The sequence below is a fragment of the Trichoplusia ni genome, chromosome 7 (assembly GCF_003590095.1).
Source record: "Trichoplusia ni isolate ovarian cell line Hi5 chromosome 7, tn1, whole genome shotgun sequence".
Lineage (NCBI taxonomy): Eukaryota > Metazoa > Arthropoda > Insecta > Lepidoptera > Noctuidae > Trichoplusia > Trichoplusia ni.
Window position 1 is genome coordinate 14,658,696 of NC_039484.1, and position 21,621 is coordinate 14,680,316.

Below are 21,621 nucleotides of genomic sequence, written 5' to 3' on the forward strand. Positions count from 1 at the left end.
TTCTATTAATGAACCATGAAGGGTTCGGTTGAGTGGAGGTTGGTGATAAATACCCTTTTGCCTGGGTTTCCTTTGAAGATATTAAGGACCAGTGCTTAATCGATGCTTTGAGAATTGAAAACGCAGGCTGTCCACAGGATTGCCCTGATCTTTCGTTACAAGCTGTTGGGTTTCGAACATATAGGAAGGATATAGGCACCGTACTATTTACTAAGCCCTATTGATACCACAATATTTAGTCTACTTATCTATTTTATTCTATGTTTACCCTCGTAGCATAGTAATAATAAATAAACCATGGACCATGCTGATTGCTACCACGTATTGTGATGTTTTTAACCGACTTTAAAAAAAGGAGGAGGTTCTCAATTCGACTGTATTTTTTTTTTTTTATGTTTGTTACCTCATAACTTGCGATTGGGTGAACCAATTTTCATGATCCTTTTTTTATTTGAAAGCTTGTGCTTCCCGTGTGGTCCCATTATCACCATTTCAATATCTGATGATGGGATCTTGTAGAAATCGGGGGAACTCTTCAATAAATAACAGCAGATTAACCGCAATTGTTGCTATAGCATATCTAAGCATTGTTTACGCCATCACACAACATATTATCACGCCTGTACTCACTACAAAGGTTATAAAAACTACTTCGAAAAAAAATAATGTTCAAGGTCACTTACAAAGTTTTACAAAAAACGCAATACTGAAACTAAAATAAACATAATTAGATGTTTGTTCTGATGAGATATTCGGTTATTCAAAATGGCCTCCATAATTAACATTACTCTCAAATGGTAACAGACTGGGTGGAGGCTTTCGAACAAATATCACTGGGAATTCTGGGCAGTTTCACGGGGGCAAAGAACTCATTTGGGCAGCGCGTTTAGTAGGCCTACCCATACTAAAAATCACTAAAAAGTGAAAAATAAAATTAATTTTGGAAAAAAATAAAAACCGACTTCAAGACTACACTAACAATATATACAATTGAACTAAAAAGTATAAAATAATATTTTAATTACAAGCCAAAGAACACTAAAGGAAAATTAACGAAATTATTGATACTTATGCATACTATTTACATTTTAAAATCAGTTATTTTTGGAGTCGGTGCCAGCCAAAACAAAAACAATATATTAATGACACAAAAAGAAATTACATAAATAATTGAAAAACAACCGATAATTGAAAAGAAGACAATAAAATAATTTATCTATTAATAACACAAAAAAGAAACATAAACTAATACATACAAACATAAAACACAACCATCGGCGTCTTCTGCCCTCACGTGTCTGCCCGCATTTGGCACCGACCTCAAAAATAACTGATTTTAAAATGTAAATAGTATGCATAAGTATCAATAATTTCGTTAATTTTCCTTTAGTGTTCTTTGGCTTGTAATTAAAATATTATTTTATACTTTTTAGTTCAATTGTATATATTGTTAGTGTAGTCTTGAAGTCGGTTTTTATTTTTTTCCAAAATTAATTTTATTGTAGAACCTACTTATTGCTGTAAACAGTGCACTTTTTGTTAGTTCTTACTATTCAACGGTCGGTCGTTTCTTGAAAGTAAAATAGAATTCAATTGACTTGTTCTTATAATAACACAGGGCCTAATGGCGCCCAACAGGGGTCCTGAATCCAAAATAAGTACTTCTTTTTCTAATGTCGACTTTCATAGTTTATTTTTACTTTGGTCTATAAACCAAATGAGTATTTGTATATAGTACTAAGACGGTAACGCCCTCTGTTAAAATTATCCGGTACCCTTATCACAGTCTTTGATGTAGTACCCCAAGTGCCTCTAACCTAAGCATTGCAAGGGGTTTTGTGTATAGTGATCTATAATGTTCACAGATGGCGTTATTGTATCTGAAAGAACTTAAGAATATAGGAATTTTATGAGATTTTCAAAAGTATGATACTATTCGGAACCAAGGAAAACATTTGGAGTGATGACCTGAAATCGAATTCAATAACATTTAGGAAAATGTACTAACTTGTTTTTGTTTTGTTTGAAAATTAGTAACCTGATTGTGCTGCAGTAACATAAATAGCCTCGTCTGATATCGGGAGCCTAGACTACAGAAAACAATACTCTACAATGTTTGCTCCGTCATCAAAAACATAAATCAGTATCCGCGCGCCACGGACGCTACTCACGTCGCCTTTGTCGTTCCTAATTTGGTGAGCGCTCACGCTTACCACTGTTTTTTCTGCAAGGTATAGATGTATTCAGCTTTGCTGGATCATGCTCTTTCATTTGATACCAAACACGGTCATTTTATTCCAATTCCTTTCTAGTTTAATAGACGATCAAAATCATGTATAACAAATAAGAATATAAAATAATAATTAACTTGTTAATATGTACGCTTAGTACCTATATATGTACAGTATCAATACTCTTCAATGATTGTGGAAGAAATCGAGCTCACGTACATTACCTATTATTATAACTCACACCACCATATTTAATGCAAAAACATGGCTATTTGATTTAATTCGTTCCTCAGTTCCACGCTACTCATGTCGCCTTCATCATCATCATCATCAGCCTATCGCAGTCCACTGCTGGACATAGGCCTCTCCAAGTGCACGCCACTGAGATCGATTTTCGGCTTCTCGCATCCAGCTCCTGCCAGCCGTCTTGCGCAAGTCATCACTCCACCGTGCCTGAGGACGTCCTTTGCCTTTCCTAATTTGGTGAGCGCTCACGCTTACCACCTTTTTTCTGTAAGATATAGATATATCCGCCTTCGTCGAATCGTGCTCTTTCATTTGACACCAAACACGGTCATTTTATTCCAATTCATCTCTAGTTTAATAGACGATCTGTTTATTTAGTAGGGCGCAATCATACGAACATGATATACTATGTAACGTCATGTACACTCGAAGTATAGTAATAGTAAAGCATGAACCATCTTATGATTAGTACCACGTTTTGAGATTTTTCAAAATCTCGACGTATGGATGATTACCGTGGCGGGGCGATTAAACCACTGCATTCCGGCGGGGTCTCTAGATGTAAGGTTTTTTTTCAATGTTTTTCATTATTTCTACAAATAATTTGAAAAACACAATAGTCTATTTTGTTTTTTTTTTAAATGTTAATCTACATTCGTAAGTCGTACGGAACGCGGGAAGCGATATCGATCCTCCCCATAGGCCGCAACCTTATGTGACACGTTCGTGCGAGTTGCAATACATTACGGAGCCTGCAGCTCTGATATAAGCAGTGATACGACATCGCCGGCAATGGTTCGCGACTTGGCGTTATTTCTCGCTTCATCTAAATCAGTCTCAGTGTGAAGGCCTTCACCTGTAATACCTATTGTAACGTGCTCACACTATAAACAAGACATTCTCGTTAATTTTTTAACAGTTGTTAATTGGAATAAATGCTAATATCGAAAAAAGAATGTAATTTAAAAATGCTGGAAAGTTTGTTTGAATGACTTATCAAGATCCTATAATAGCACAGAACTTAATGGCGCCTAACAGAGACCATGAATCCAAAATAAGTACTTCTTGTTTTGATGTCGAATTTCAGAGTTTATTTTTATCTTTACTTAATGTTTTTTTTGTATATAGCGCTAAGATCATAACGCACTCTGTTAAAATCACCCGGTACCCTCATCATAGTCTTTGATGTCCCACCCCAAGTGCCTCGAACCCAAGTATTGCAAGGGGTAGTGTTCACAGAGGGCATTATTCTAAATATTTGCGTTCAATCACTACATAGTATAAAACAAAGTCGCTTTTTCTGTCATCATGTTGTATGTCCCTATGAACGCTTAAATCTTTAAAACTACGCAACGGATTTAGATGCGGTTTTCAACAATAGATAGAGCAATTCTTGAGGAAGGTTTTAGTGTATAATAAGTTTAGGTTTTGTGTAAACTGACAATATTACAACGATATTAGTTAAACATGTCGGAAAAAATTAAGCCATTCGAGAGCTTTCCTCGAGAACGCTGCCAAAACCTTTTGAGTTACAACAAAACTATGTATGGCGGGTTTGTACCTCTTTAATAAATCTACAAAAAAGTCCGCGGTGGTATATGTCTATCTTCCAAGGATAACCCACAATAACCATTTTTATGTGTTTTCTTAATACAGTAAAATTATGGGTTATTTACGAACCTATTTTTAACAATACAGTATTAATCCTTATCCAAATAAATAAGTTAGATATATTATACATGTAATATAGAACAAAATTGCCTTTTACACTATACCAAAAAAGTGAATAGGTAATGAGTTATCGTAATATTAAAATCTCCGCGCGAGAAATTAAAAATCGATGAAACGTAGCGAAGATATCGTTGGCATCTATATACTAATATACTTATACTAATATATAAAGCTGAAGAGTTTGTTTGTTTGTTTGTTTGAACGCGCTAATCTCAGGAACTACTGGTTCAAATTGAAAAAATATTTTTGTGTTGAATAGACCATTCATCGAGAGAGGTTTTAGGCTTTATATCATCACGCTGCGACCAATAGGAGCGAAGAAAAAGTCATAACTTATATCTTCTAACCACGCAGACGAAGTCGCGGGCAACAGCTAGTTATATTATATAATGCAATACAAATTAAGAAAATTTTAGTGATTTTCAAAATATGATACTATTCAGAACCTAGGAAAACATTCAAAGCCCAAGCTAGATTGTTGATTCTGTTTACTATTAACAATTTACCAGAATTTTGAGGGAGACATCTATTGTCGAGTAGTCGAATTAAAAAAGTGGCGGCATCTCTTTTAAGTGAATAAAACCTTTGGTGAGATAGTAGACTATCGCAAAACATCCAGTCAAACTTTGTCTAATGGCGCTAGTATCGACAGAACTCCTCAGCTTTCTGCCACCCTGGTACCCAAGAAGTGAAAATCCGCGTGGTGCTTACGCCCTTTTTCGTGGCGCAATTACTACCATTTGAGAACCAGAGCCACCAGACGAGGGAAAATTTTGGTTGAGTTACGCCGTTATAGAACAGAATCATCAACAATTTTAAATTCTACTCCGCTACCAGGAGATCACAGGAGCTGGATTTATCAAGGAGGTCGTAGCTTCGCGCCTGTTTTTAACTGCGCTACCTGTTGCATTGTATGATTGAGTCCGCTACTCGACACTGGAGGTCGCTCTGCACTTTTACCATAAGAGGACATGTTCATTTTAGGGATTACTGTACTGTAAGTGCGGTTTATCCGGCAAAATTTTGTGGGCCCAAAGGGGATTGATGACGATATTCTACATTCAGTCCGGGTAATCGGTAGGTACCGGTTTTCCGAGTAGCACTGCGTGTAAATTGGTCCTGAAAACTAGAAGAGTCAAGAGTATCTTTTATTTCATTCGCTCCCATTAGGGATACATTTTCGCTTTGTTTGCGTAATTCAAAATTCCAATGAAAATAACTGAGTCGTTATTAGTCTTCCTACACATTTATTGATATTTTTTTTCTTCTATGTCCTCTTTGATATAAAGTTATAGTTTTTTTAATAAATAAATAATAATGACATCGTCTATTTAAAAACTTCTTGAATCAAGTAACAGGATACAGGCAAATAAAGGTTTTGGGTGAAGCGGCATAGAAAAATGTGAAAAGATTTGGAGAAAGACTTTAGTCGGCAAAAGAACTCCATTAAAAAAACGCGTTTCGCCTGTGACAAGTAAAATCATTACCTATAAATTCTTCATTCATTAAAAAATAGGCTTAAGTTGACATTCAGTGGTAAATAGTACCGAGAACCGTGACTTAATTGTAAGTGGGAAAGATTTATTGATTTGGCAAAACAGCTTCCTTGCAATTATAGAAACATTCTAATTCGAAAGTATCTTAAATACCTGTTATTTTTACAGGCACACAAACTGTGCTGTTGAGCGTGTCAAAATTCTTTTGAATGTTTTGAAATAGAATTCTTTTGAAATATTTATATCTGACACAGTGATTCAAGCTTACGCGGATTAACGATCAATATCCTGCTCCAAATTTACACAAAAATTAAAAAGTAATCTCGTGTGGATTTGGATCCGCCATTAAACCTTCCGTTAAGATAACATCTTGCTCTTCAAGCTTACACAATTGTTTTCATATTCATAAACGTAATTTGAACATAAGAAACGACTGACTCATTTGACTGACCCATTTTAAAATGATAAATATAGTAGTACATTGAACACTAAGTGGCATTTATCATATTACTAGCTTTACGCTCGCGGCTTCGCCCGCGTCGAGGTCGATTATATCGCGTTTCCAAGAGAACTCTTCAAAAGTCCAGTATAAAAACTATTCTATGTTCTTTCTCAAGGTCAACTCTATCTCTATACCAAATTTCATTAAAATCAATTCAGTGGTTTAGACGTGAAAGCGTAACAGACAGACAGAGTTACTTTCGCATTTATAATATTATTAGGGAAGTAGGGATTATGTTATTTTATAACAGAGTTAATTTATTGAATACTAGCATTGGCGCCCCATATCACTCGCTTGGATATTCGAAATCGTGATAAAAGAAACCCATGTCCTCTTATCCAATGAAAAGCCAAAAGATTATGAAAGGTTTTTGACCACCACTTAAGACACTTCGCTTGACTAATAGTCGATGGAAAATAGAAAAGCTTACAGAAAGAAAAATATCTGTCAATGAATGTTACCACAGCAGAAATTTTATTCTACCATTTATTAATATAAGTTTTAAACGAATATAACAATACGTTACATTTAGTGAAAAAGTGGTTTGTATTGATTTTTGTGTCATGACATGACATGTCTAGATTCTTCTCAAATTATGACGAAATTATATCCTTAGTATCCAAAACGATTGATAAATAGAACATTGAATAACCATTACAAGTTTAAAATACAAAAAAAAATGTATTTAATACTCCACCGTTTCCTTTACCCTCTTCTTACATTTTGTGGATAGATGAAGGAGTTTTAAGTTGTTTTCAAGCAAATTCCTATGCTGAATACATTTAAACTGTTAAGACCGGGGTTAACTTATAAAGAGTTCCTTTTTGAAAAACCAGAACTATTGAACTATTCACAGTTTATCATTTAAACAACACACATTTATTATCGTGTTATACAATCAAATAATTTCACTTAACATAATTTATTTTAAGGATTATATTTTGCTTATCCTTATTTCCATTTCACTTTGAATAATATGTATTGAGGGTTTTAGGACCACAAAAACATGTTTTTGTTATAGCACTATTATTATGCATACTTTATAAGTGTATAAATATATAAATATTAGTATATAATGAAACCTTTTAAAACGAAGTATCAAATCACTGATTCAAATAATAAATGGCCTATAAAACAACTGGAAAACGTAAAGTAAGAAAAGAGAAAATAGCTTTAGAAAGGAGTACTTGTTGATATTTCAAAGTTTTAATGAGCGATAGGCAAGTCTTACTCATCTTAAAATTGATTTAAGTATTTTAGACAAATTTTCTTTAAGCGTAGACACAAAGACCTATTATACTCGCACTAAGAAAATTTTTACAGGTTTATAGATTCAGGTGACAACTAACGCCCAATATTCACAGATTAAAAGTAAAGTCAAGTATAAAATTAGAAAAGAAACATACAAAATGCAGTGAATAATATGTGGTTTCGAATACTAGATTTCAGATCATTGCGTGTTTGTAGACATATTTAATAAATTTAATACAATCTTTCCATGCTTACGATATTCGTACAAAATGTGTGTTTTTTTTCGCGTTTATTGCTCATCGAATACTTTTGACAAATCTTTGGACACTAAATTAATATTCATTTTATCTGAAAATCGGCATTTAGTCGACATTTAATCAATCAATATCACTCACGTTTACGTCAACTCAGTTTTATCAAGCAACGCTGGCACAGTTGTTTCTGTGGGCTAAGTTAGGATAACTGTCAGGTGTTCTAACTTAGCTATATAGACAGTCGCTCTACTCAATCAGTTAAGATAGGATAAACTTAGCTATAGTTGCCCAAGAGTTCGTTTAAAATAGCAGTAACGGTATTTCATAAACGGTCAGAATACTGTCATGCCTTCTAGTCAGAATATTACTAACATCTGTAGGAAACCCTTGACGTTTCAATTTGACTTGACTTTCTACCGATGATGGCTAGAACGCCCAGACGTTCTAGCCAAGTGTTATTTTTACAATCTACGCTACTTAAAATGTTATTTATCTCTTAATCGAACTGAGGTGTGTGGTGTTGTCGGGTCTCTGACCACCAGTGATAGAGCAGGCTAATCATAATAACCAAGTGACGATAAGGCGACGAAGAATGATTCACTGAAATACTTCTAGGACAAGGCCGCTAGACATGGACATGATAATGTAAATAGTATCAATTCATTAGTAGAACCGTCTCTAACACTCTTTAGTTCTATAATTTTCCTCTGGTAGCCTAAAAGTGGTTTCTTAAACTATGACTTATTTATTCTCTCTTAAAATATCTTATATACCGCACTTAACAACCCATTGGAAAAATGTAGCTACTATTTATAGTGGCTTACCTTCACAGCTTCTTCCACGTCGTCATCCCTCGAGGATTTCGCTAAACTTTTCTTCATCAGCTGATACATGGTCTCGCGACGCAAATGACCCTCGCCCAGTAAGTCGTAGCACTGTGGAAGAAGATATTATTGAGCCTTAAAAGCTATAAATACTCAATTTCTCCTATAAACAGCAAAAAAAAGTAAGTAAAAAAAACAATAGAATCAAAAATTTAACCCTCCAAATCATTAGTAGATAAAATATTAGACTGGTTTTTGAAATTACATGCCTCTCCAAATTGCTTTGACGCATGCATGCTCAGCAGCCATATTTGGTTTTCTCCATACAAGGCTATAATCCTGTATGTAAAATGAACAATATAATATGACAAGGTACCTAGTTTTCTATTGCAACAGTCTTATTTATCATCATAATGCAACAAAAACTGTGATTTAAATCAGTATCTTTATTCTAAACTAAACAAATGATTTTTATTTATACGCTGAATGCAAATACCTGAATTCGTTGATTTCCTCATAACAATGAGGTTTGTTTTTAGTTTATTTACGGTTCTCTATAGAATGAACGAGGTAAAATAATATTTCAACTTTTAAAATAGTTTATGTTGTGTTGTATGCTTTTCTAAAACAAAAATCGATACTTTATTACGTTATAGAAAGCCATTTGTATGTTAGCGTGTTCAAAGTTTGTAATCGCAACGCTCTTACAGTAAATAAACATCGGAAAAGTATTCGATGAAGAGCTACGAGTATGTCTTCATCTCGATTAGATATTCTAAATCGGAAAATCGAATCGAGATGGAATCAGAATCGGTATCAAAAATGGTTAACTGACAAAAAGGTGTTTTGCACAATATTATTATCTGTATGATCCTTTAAGAAACAAAACTATTAAATTAGTGTTGACGTGCAGTTTTATTCGTTTAAAATTTTAACTAGTTTTCTTATGGGTTCGTACAGGGTGAGAAAAGTGTCTGTAAATTATATTTAATCGTTTTCATCTACTGCTGCTGAGTGCCGTGGGGCTCGATTGCGTATTAAATAATAAATTAATTTCCTAAATTTTGAAATACCAGTTTGAAGACGGTATTTTTTACCGACTTAAGTATAGTCCATACTTAAGTCGGTAAAAAAAACCGTCCCAATCAATAACATCCTCGCTTTGAAGTTCTTGATAAAACAAGTGATCACTGTTCTGGGAATTAACTTCACTGTCAACTTATACTAGTAGACTTATTGCTTGGTCTTTATATCTGGAAGCTAGAGATGAAAATTAAAAAATATATCTTAGAGAAAAATATCCCTGGAATCAAATAATTGTTTCATGATCCACATACGCATAAAAAGGAATGCAACCTACAAAGGAACCACCAATTGTTTGTACTAAAACCATTCCATTGTTCCCTTATTCGGCGGATATTTCGGCGATTTTTCGTCTGCTTTGAGAACTGTGCAGTTTTGTTGGACCTATGACAAATACTGGGACATAGGGAGAGGTTCTACAAATAAATCTTTGATTCTTTAACATACTCTATTGTTTTACGGCCCGTGGCTAGTGGATTGCTTTCAAAAACCACAATTTATATTTGTTACTAACTGACCCAGCAAACTTAGTTTTGCCTAACAAAGTATTTCTAGTTGTATGTATTGTTTAATGCCACATTATAAAAAAATTAAAACAAAAAATTTAGTCCAAAACATAAAATTCCTTTTTTTAGCGTGAGCAACCCTGAACACTTGGAGGTATGAAAAATAAATGTTAGTCGATTCTCAGACCTACTGAATAGGCATATAAAATTTGGAAAAAATCGGTTAAGCCGTTTCGGAGGAGTACGGTAACTAACATCGTGACACGGGAATTTTATATATTAGAAGAAGATATCGTAGCAACGTGGACAACGTCGCGAGTCACAGCCAGTTCTTTTAACGTTTCAATCAGGGACCGGACAACCCCACTTTAGAGTTAAACCGTTTGACAGAGTAACCCGTACACGGGGTAACTCATATCGCAGTGTTACCTTTTGTTCGAGTAACATCCTCAAAACCCAGCGAAATGGTTAACACCTTCATTATGGTAACCACGTGAAGGGGTTAACCCCTTCAATAACTTAACCCTTTGAAGTGGTTACCTTCACGAAAGGCTTTTATTCGTGTTACCCTGAATTACCCACTAAACTTGAGCTCCATACTTGCACCCTAGCGGCCCCTCATTGCTTTACTAAGACTAAAGCTGATTTTCTTCTATCGCCGACGCGTCGCGCCGCGACTCGCGCCTCTCGGACAAACTACCTACGCGCGAAACGTCGCGTCATGTCAGCATGATCAGAAAACCAGCCATATAGGTAGCTAGCTGTTGCCCGCGACTTCGTCCGCGTGATTAGAAGATATAAGTTAGGAATTTTTGAACGAAAGCCCTCGAAGATTAATATTTTTCCCCGTATTTGCCACATTTTCCATTAAATCTTCGCTCCTATTAGTTGCGTAATTTTATATAGGTACCTAGCCTAAAACCTTCCTCGATTATTGGTCTATTGAACACAAAATGAGATCAAATTTTTTAGATGAAATAATTTATAATAATTAAAAAAAAATCGAAAACAAGTTTTTTTTCATTTTTTGCATTTTCTGAGAAGATTTGACGGGTGAATTTTCGATTGAAAATTAGTGTTTTTTTTATATTAATTCAAAATAAGGTGAAAAAATAAATATTTTTAATCAAATAAATTACAGCGTATTTGGGACACAAAAAAGTAAGTTTTCACCAAATTTCGTTACAAAAATATTTTTTTGTAAAAGATAAAAATAAAAAACCACAATCTTGGTTTTTTGGATTTTTCACATAAATTTTGAGGTTATGTGAATAAATTAGATTTTTTTATTACCTACTACTTTGCCATTTGACTTTTTTCGATACGAATTTTACTTTTGCCGGAAATCGGGAAAAACCGTTTTTTACTCTTCAAACGTCACTCCCACCCCCTTCCCGACCTCAGATCGCCCGTAAATTATTTTTCCTTTCATCCTTATTACATATTTATTTACATATTATAAAACAAAGTCCCCCGCCGCGTCTGTCTGTCTGTCTGTCTGTCTGTCTGTTCGCGATAAACTAGAAAAGTACTGAACGGATTTTTATGCGGTTTTCAACAATAGATAGAGTAATTCTTGAGGATAAGTTTAGGTTTTGTGTAAACTGACGATATTACAACGATATTAGTTAAACATGTCGGAAAAAATTAAGCCATTCGAGAGCTTTCCTCGAGAACGCTGCTAAAACCTTTTGAGTTACAACAAAACAATGTATGGCGGGTTTGTACCTCTTTAATAGATCTACAAAAAAGTCCGCGGTGGTATATGTCTATCTTCCAAGGATAATCCACAATAACCATTTTTATGTGTTTTCTTAATACAGTAAAATTATGGGTTGTTTACGAACCTATTTTTAACAATACAGTATTAATCCTTATCCAAATAAATAAGTTCGATATATTATGCATGTAATATAGAACAAAATTGCCTTTTACACTACATCAAAAAAGTTAATAGGTAATGAGTTATCGTAATATTAAAATCTCCGCGCGAGAAATTAAAAATCGATGAAACGTAGCGAAGATATCGTTGGCATCTATATACTAATATATAAAGCTGAAGAGTTTGTTTGTTTGTTTGAACGTTCAAATTGAAAAAATATTTTTGTGTTGAATAGACCATTCATCGAGGAAGGTTTCAGGCTATATATCATCACGCTGCGACCAATAGGAGCGAAGAAAAAGTCATAACTTATATCTTCTAACCACGCAGACGAAGTCGCGGGCAACAGCTTAAATTATAACTTATTTCTTCTAACCACGCGGATGAAGTCGCGGGCAACAGCTAGTTTCTCTATAAGTCCTGTATATCTACACATTAGTGTAGATATACAGAAAATAATAACAAATCTTTCCTCTTTATAATATTAATTATAAAGAGGAAAGATTTGTTATTATTTTAATGTTTTAAAACATACATATTAACAAACACTTTCCCCTAAGGTTTACCAGTCAGATTCTATGACTACAATAAAAGTAGGTCACGTACTTCAACAGAACACGTATTCTGTTCTATGTTTCACGGGGGGCGTAGCTCAATGGTTAGAGCGTTCGCTCAGCAAGCGAGAGGTACTGGGATCAAAACCCGGCGCTCCCATGTTTGGGTTGTACAAGGTTTTGTTATTTTTTACGTTTTTTTTTTCATATTTTTGCCACATAAAAGTTTTACCCACAAAGTTACGCGAGAATTAAAAGTAGTTGTACAAATAAAGAATATTTTTAGTATTATAAAGCTAAAGAGTGTTTGTTTAGCAAATCTCAGGAACTTCTGGTTCAGTTGAATCTTTTTGTGTTCAATAGAACATTCATTGAGGAAGGTTTTAGGCTACATAACATCACGCTGCAACTAATAGGAGCGAAGATATAATGGAAAATGTGGCAAAAACGGGGAAAAATATTCATCTTCGAGGGCTTTGGTTCAAAAATTAGTAACATATCTTCTAACCACGCGGACGAAGTCGCGGGCAACAGCTTATAATAATATTCCCCTACTTTTCTAATGGGTTTCATCCTACTATTATTATTTTTTGGTTTTAAAAATTATCGACCCTGGTCTACAAGTATAGACACGAAAAATATATATCACAACGTTTGAAATGTGCGACAAGCAAAATTAAACTGTAAGATCATGTCCACAATGATTTTTATTCCATGTTAACAAATGCAACAACGGCGCCGCTGGGCGGTAAGATGTCACGTGCGCTCGTGGTTATACTATTTTCAAACTAATGTCTATGACAAAGAGTGCATATTACATTGTCTTAGGTTGGAGTGGGTTACCCTGTTACAGTGTTACAGGGTAGTGAAAGGGTAACCTGTTCGGAACAGGGTAACAGTAATCCGTTCGAAGGTGTAACATATGTCATAGGGTTTTTTCTTGAAGCGCTTAAAAAAACCCCTTCAAAAACCCTTTCAATGAGTATCCGGCCGGTCCCTGGTTTCAATAACCTAAACAGTACTAAGTCCAGACTAAAATCTTAAAGAGATAAACATCGAAGCGAAATACCCAAGTATTTTTATGCCCATTTTACAACGTAATCTCATAAAACGAAAATATTGTATTACCTACTTAATTGACAAAGAGTAACAAAACGTAAGATATACAAGAATAGGCTACATAAAGTGATTACTTAAGTAAATGTTATACAGTTTCTAGATCGTAAAAGTGTTGTAACCTCTTTGTTGAATGGATAGTTGCCTTGTAAACATTTTATATTATTTACAAAGCCTTTTCTTGGTGATAGCGATAGCTTCAGAATATTTATTTAAATAACGTGGTTATGATGATATATGTTGGGATTTTAGAGAGTTTAGTGGTCTGCTCCTAACTTAGCTGTCTGACGTGGTTTAAATTAAAATAATAATATTAAAAACAAAAACTACAAATCTGACTAAAAAACACAAAAAGAAGTAAGAATGTATGCAGGGCCGCGGCGGGGCTCGAACCCGCTTCTCCCGACCTTTCAGTCGGACGTCTTAACCCATAGACCACGCGGCCTCATTTCAGTTCCGCGAATTTAACCAATGCATTCGGGAGGAGTCCCTTGATTTAAGTCTTTTTTCAATGTTTTTCATTATTTCAACGAATAATATGAAAAATACAATAGTTTATTTTGTTGTTTTATGTTAATCTACATTCGTAAGTCGAACGGAACGCGGGTAGCGATATCGATCCACCCCACAGGCCGCAACCCTCTGTGACACGATCGTGCGAGCTGCTATACACTACGGAGCCACGCAGCTCTGATATAAGCAGTGATACGTCATCGCCGGCAATGGTTCGCGAATTGGCGTTATTTTTCGCTCCATGTAAATCAACCTCAGTACAATTTATTCACTATAACTTTGTATAACAGTTTCTTCGTTAGTTTGCTTGAAGGCGTTAATCTCAGTTATTACGGGTCCGATCTCGACTGAATCGACTGTACTTATTTTGTCCCTGTGCCTTTGTCTTAATGTATTCCGTTTTTAGCCTTTGGATATCACACCTTAAAAACCAGCTCAATGGGAATACGGGAAGAGAGTCAAATTTAAATTGCAAGTTCTGATACCTATAGGTCAGTTATCGGCCATTGTAAATAGCAGAATTGGGGCCCAGATAAAGATCAGACAGTTGTTTTAAATTAAAAGATTGTATTAAAATGCACTTAAACAATACAATACGATACCTTCATAACAAGAAAGACTATTTAGTACGTAACCATTAGTTACCGCAATCTAATCTAAACCTTCTTGACATAACATTTCAATGTAATCCCTCTAAGGAAGGGTTCTCCTCTTTTCCAATTACATGGACTCATTTATCTAATGTATCTTCGGTCTCATTTATCCTTCTTATATGACCAATGTAAATACATACAAGTTTGTCTATCTATTATCTTGTAGAGCAGTCTTATCTTCTAAATGGTGGTGATTTGAAGATGTAGTAACATATTTATTTATCGAAACGTATAACAATTTAAGAAAATTGCAAGGAAATTAGTCATATATCAATTTTTTTTACTGTATAGTTGCAAAAATTTGTTTCTTCTGTTAACAGACGGACAGACAGCGCAGACTTTGGTTTTGTTGGCCATTTGGGTACAGAACGACCAAAGAACGTAAAACCTTTAAAATGATTAACAATTTACGACCCGTCATCCCATATTAGTTAACAAAAACTTCGACGAAAATCAAATTAATACAAACAATAAAAGCTATTTTTTACTTACAGTAAACGCATAAGAAATGCGTTCATCGAGATCGCCTCGGAGATACAGCGACATGGCTTTAGCGAAGGTTGCCATGGTAACGAAGGGCGAGGTGCCTCGGTCTAGGGCCACCATGACACGTTCCATCATGTATGCGTCCGTCATTCCGAGGCCATTGTGCAAAACATCCCTGAAGTGGCCCCTGAAAGATGGAGCAAATTTGATTATCGTTTTAGGTTGAAAACGGGGCAATTTTAAAGATACTATATTGAAACGAAGAAAGCTATTTGCTATGGCGGAAAGTTCGCTTTGGAAACATAGCTTTAGATGATATTTAAAACAAGATAACCGTAATTACCCGTGCCGAAAAAAAAAAGTATTTCTGCTGTAAATAAGTGGATTTTTTATTCACTTCTATTCAGTCTAGAATGCGCATGTGTCAATTAACGAACGTAAATAAGGCTAGCTTTAATAAAACAATTTCATTGGAGCTCTACTCTCAACTTTCGCTACGTTATCTTTGTCAAAATGCAGTGTAATCTGTTTCAGAGGATGTGAAGGTCCACGTCAGCATAACTCAAATTATGATGTGTATTTAAAAGCTCATTTCATTAATTAGGAATAACGAATACAAATCAGTTTTGCGTCCAGAGACCTCGATTTTAAGTTATACAAAATAATGGTAGAAAAAAAGCTATCCGTTGTTGCTATGTCTATTGTTTATTTCACAACTATCCTTCTGTGATTAAATTTTGTATTTACTACAGGAAAGCATGTAAGTAATGTCGGTATAAACACAGGCGAAGCCGCTGCAAAAGCTAGTAAGTTACAAAGGGAGGAAAAATATTGCCAAGTCTGAAAGAGTCATAAATATAAGTAATCTTATATAGTAGCTGCACCGCATAATAAAACAGAAATATTAAACTATAAAGCATTTCATATAACCACTGCTCTTCCGCATTTAACAGATATTTACATGTTTATTTAGACTAAAAGCTTTGACTAGATACGTTGGACAAACGACAAATGCATGACCGATGTTTAGACTGGGAGAGGAGAGCAACTTAATCCGCAGTGACTTTATATTTTACTGGCCTATTAGTCTAGTGGTTAGTAGCCCTGACTGCTATGCTGGAAGTCATGGGTTCAATTCCCATCTAGGCCATTTTTTGTGTGATTATCACGGCCATTTGTTCTGTGTCTGAGTGTAATTTATCTATATTATGTATGTATTTAGAAATATACAGAAGTATGTTTATAATCCAGTTGAAACTAGATGGTGCTGTGTAAAACATATTGAATATTCTTATTATTTGAAAAAAGCCAAACAATATCCAAGTTATGAACAATTAGTGCTGACATATTGTTCATAGTTAGTTATGTGACAAAAATTTGAAATCAATTTATAAATACTTTCGTGATTTAGCGGTATTAAGTATGTTGCAAACCAACGACATAATACGATATCAAAAATGTAAGTTAGATTAAAAAAAATCGTATTCATCGTTACCAATCTTACATTATGACGACCTCCGTGGTCGAGTGGCGTACGCACCGGTTTCAAGGTGTCGCTAGCTCTGAGTTCCCGGGTTCGATCCCCGGTCGGGTCAATGTAAAAATTCACATTTGTACATTGTCTCGGGTCTGGGTGTTTGTGGTACCTTCGTTGTATCTGAATTCCATAACACAAGTGCTTTAGCAACTTACTTTGGGTTCAGAACAATGTATGTGATGTTGTCCGCATTTATTTATTTATTATTTATTATGGTACTGAATGAAACCAAATACTACAAACAACAGTACACTGTGACTGCTGTAATAAATTTAAATACATTTTAAAGTAGCAAAACTATTAAGGCATTAAAGATTCCGGGGTTTGTGGACTTTGGTATTAAAGGAATCGTGGTTGTGGTACATAAATAATTAAAACGTATTTTAACTTTGGAAGTTTTATTACACAGAAGACACAGATAGAGAGCGCGGCAACCAAGAAGTTAACAAAAAGCAGAGACAACAACTATAGACAAAAAAAATATTATGGTTGCGTTCCTATTCACTAACACCCTCCCTAGGGACGCAACCCCATCCTTTTTACACAATACAAATGCTTGTCAGCAGTGGTGCCCTTAGTTAAATTATCAGCAATCATTTCCTCACCCTTAACATAACTAAACTTTATATCTAAATTATTTACGTGATCTTTAAGAAAATGATAGCGGATATCAATATGCCGCGACCTAGGCAGATAACAATCATTATTGGACAATTTAATTGCACTCTGGTTATCACTAAATATGACGAGTGGGTTGCTCTGTTCTTGACCAAGTTCAGCATGCAGTTGTTGGAGCCACAGCGCCTCCTGCGCCGCTGACGACATCGACATGTACTCGGCCTCAGCAGTAGACAGCGCCACAGTCTGCTGCTTTTGTGACCGCCAAGATATTACACCACCCTGCAACAAAAAAATGTAACCCGTGCACGACTTCCTGTCGCGCACATCGCTTGCCCAATCAGCATCACAATATCCTGTGATTTTCTCATTACCATCTTTGGTATAAACTAATTTCAAGTCTTTGGTACCCTGTAGATATCGGAAAATTCTTTTAACTGCAGCCCAGTGTGCAGTGGTAGGATTTTTGTTAAATCTACTCAGTGTGTTTACTGCAAACGATATATCAGGGCGGGTACCCTGAGCCACATACAGTAAGGAGCCAATGGCCTGTTGATATGGACAGTCAGCAATTTCGTCTTCTTCATTTTTAGCACCAAGTTTCATGCCAGCTTCAAATGGTGTTTTCACAGATTTGCAGTCAAACATTCTGAACCGAGCTAATATATCATTTATGTATTTTTCTTGGTCTAATAGTACTTGATCTCCGTCTCTGGTAATATGTAGACCAACACATTGACTTGCTGGACCAAGATCTTTCATTTCAAAGTGTTCCTTCAGTTTCTCTTTGAAAATATTTTTTGTATTTTCTTCAGCCGTGAATAATATTAAGTCATCCACCCAGATGGCTATAAAGGTATTCTTCTCCTTATTACAATAGACACAAGGATCAGTTTTTGATTGTGTCATTCCTAACTCATGAAGTACAGATTTTAATTTCAGGTTCCAGAGCCTGCTAGCTTGCTTGAGACCATATATTGATTTCTGTAGCATGCATACCTGAGATCCAAGCTTATACTCCTCTGGCTGTTGCATGTAAATTTCTCTATCAATCTTTCCTTGCAGAAAAGCAGATACAGCATCCATTTGATCTATTGCCAATCCATACCTGGCTGCTAGGGCAAATAGATAGCGGATAGTGGTGTATCTGACAACTGGTGAGTATATTTCTTCATAATCTGTGCCCCATCTTTGTGCATATCCCTTTATTACAAGCCTTGCCTTATATCTCTGAACATTCCCACTCTGGTCTGTTTTTGTCTTGAACACCCACTTATTTGGGAGAGCCTTTTTACCTGGAGGGAGATCTGTCAAAATCCATGTCTTATTCTTCATCAGGGAAGTATACTCCTCGTCCATGGCCCTCTTCCATTCAGTAGCTTGTGGTGATGCAAGTGCTTGCTCAACAGTCTGTGGGTCAGTCAAATCAGTAAACAAACACAATAAACCCATCTTTCCATTTTGTGCCTCATCTTGTTTAGCCTGTGACCGTGCTGACCTCAATGTTACATTACTATTGTAATTCTGTCTTATCGGATATGGAGGATGGTAAGTTTCATCAAGTTCTCCTGTGTCAGTGTCATACTCACTTGAGTCTTCACTATTACCTTGTGTGTCTGAGTCTCTGCAGGACACCACAGGCGCAGATGTGGATGATGACTCCTGAGTGTGTATTTTGTCTCTATTTTCTAATGAGCCGAGACTTGCAGTGGCTGTTTGGCTGTCCTTTACTGGAACAGAAGTTTCACAATTAACTGGCACACTGACATCCGGATTATAATTTTCAATAAAAGAAACATCTCTACTTTTGACGACTTTGTGTGTCTTCGGATCCATAAAACGATATCCCTTTGTGTTTTCACAATATCCCACAAGTATCATTTTTACGGATTTTCTATCCCACTTTTGGCGTTTTTCTTTAGGATTATAAACCATAGCTTCAGAGCCAAATATCTTCATGTGTGATAAATTAGGTTTCTTACCTTTCCACATTTCATATGGAGTTTTACCTTGTAATGACTTTGTCGGGGAACGGTTTATTACATATGCAGCCGTTGCCACAGCTTCAGCCCAGTAGTTCTTCTCCAGGTTAGCATAAAACAACATGCACCGTGCTCGTTCCACCAAAGTCCTGTTCATTCTCTCAGCCATGCCGTTTTGCTGGGGAGTGTATGGAGTAGAGGTCTGATGAATTATACCATGATTAGATAAGAACTTTTCAAAGTTATAGTTGCAGTATTCTTTACCATTATCTGTTCGAAGCTTTGTTATCTTATGATTCAATTCATTCTCTACTTTTAACTTGAAATCCTTAAATGTTTCTAAAATATTTAACTTATCTTTCAGAAAATAAATATGGACCATTCGTGTGTAGTCATCAATGTAGGTAATAAAGTATTTCATACCTCCAAATGATAAATTTTCCATAGGGCCACACAAGTCTGAATGTATTAGTTCCAGCGGTCTTGTAGCTCTGGAACCCACATTTTTGAATGGCGTCCTTGCTTGCTTACCTTCCATACAATAAGTGCATGTGACATTACATTCTTCCTGAGTCAGAGTCACACCATCAGTGCAGCTAGGCAGCTTCTTCACATCTGGAATATTCAAATGGCCCATTCGCAGGTGCCACAGGTAAGTGTTATTACAATTAAGAGAGCTTGAGGTTAAATGTGCTACTTCTTTACTGGTATCCATGATGTATAACTTGTTGCTCAATGTTGCAGTGCACACCACCTCATCTTTCCCATCTTGAATTTCACATCCCCTTTTGTTAAAAATAACTTTATGTCCATTTTTCACAATAGTACTAACTGAAAGTAAATTAGCAGCTAGGCCAGGTACATACAAAACATTCTTAACTTGTATTACTTTATCTTGACTTAAATGTATGTCTACACAACCAACTCCCTTCACAGCTAATGGCTCTTTGTTTGCTACAGTGATACTATTTACAGATGGCTCGGCAACATTGTACATCCAATCTTTTCTACTAGTCATGTGCATGGATGCACCGGAGTCTAGAAACCATTTATAGTCACTAATGTTCTCTTTGACGGTGGCTGAAAAAGCTGCTACAAAGCTGGAGCTCTCTCCTTTGCTTGCTGATTGTTTCTTTGGCAGTTTACAATATTTGGCAAAATGACCACTCTTATTACAATTGTAACATCTAGGTCCCTTTGATTTCACTGGCTGCATATTATTTCCTGTTTTTCCTGTTTTCTTAGTGTTTGTGTAGAAAGCGGTTGACTTTGATGTGTTTATCTCTTGAATGAGTTTAGTTTTTACAGAATCAGCACTGATTTGAATACCAGAACTCTCAAGCCCCATTATCATAGGCTTGTACTCTTCTGGTAGACCAGCCAACATCAAAGTGCCAAGCCACTCATCGTTGACATCAAATCCAATGTTACGCAGTTTGTGAGCAGTGTTCATTATTTTACTAACATAGTCTTCAACACTATTGCTTGACTCCAGTGTAGTATTGATCAAATCCTTAAGTAGACCTACTCTTCTGGTTAAACCGTTGTCATCAAAAGCCCTTTGTAAACTCTCCCATACTTCCTTCGCAGTTTTGCATTCCTGAACATGTACGTAATTCTGTGGGTCCAACAACAATATCAGCTTTGACTTCGCCTTTACGTCTTTACTAGCATCTACAGGTTTATTATCGGGGCGCTCAACACAACACCATAAATCCTCGTGCTCCAAGTATGTCTTCATACTGAACTTCCAGGTTGCAAAATTCTCTCTTCCGATCAATTTCTCCAAATTGAACATATTATTGGGACTCATCTTGTTGTGTTTCACCAAAAATATGCAATTTACAAACTGTGATCGTAAATTTTCTTAACCTCAAATTCAAAATTGTACCGCCAATTTTTCGGATTGAAGTTATTTCACTTTCTCGATATTTCCAACTGTACCACTTCGGAACCACGCTCTGCTACCATAAAGGAATCGTGGTTGTGGTACATAAATAATTAAAACGTATTTTAACTTTGGAAGTTTTATTACACAGAAGACACAGATAGAGAGCGCGGCAACCAAGAAGTTAACAAAAAGCAGAGACAACAACTATAGACAAAAAAAATATTATGGTTGCGTTCCTATTCACTAACAGGTATAAGTCGGTAAG

General features: G+C 35.6%; 1 protein-coding gene across 1 annotated transcript in view; it reads right to left on the bottom strand.

Annotated features, from left to right (window-relative positions):
• Nucleotides 1-21,621, bottom strand: part of LOC113495788 (EF-hand calcium-binding domain-containing protein 1-like) — a 38,047-nt gene that overhangs the window by 13,484 nt on the left and 2,942 nt on the right. Inside the window, exons 3-4 of the mRNA XM_026874726.1 lie at nucleotides 15,335-15,515; nucleotides 8,536-8,646 (exon numbers count right to left, since the gene is read on the bottom strand). Coding sequence (XP_026730527.1) covers nucleotides 8,536-8,646; nucleotides 15,335-15,515 — 292 coding nt within the window. The remainder of the gene's footprint in view (nucleotides 1-8,535; nucleotides 8,647-15,334; nucleotides 15,516-21,621) is intronic.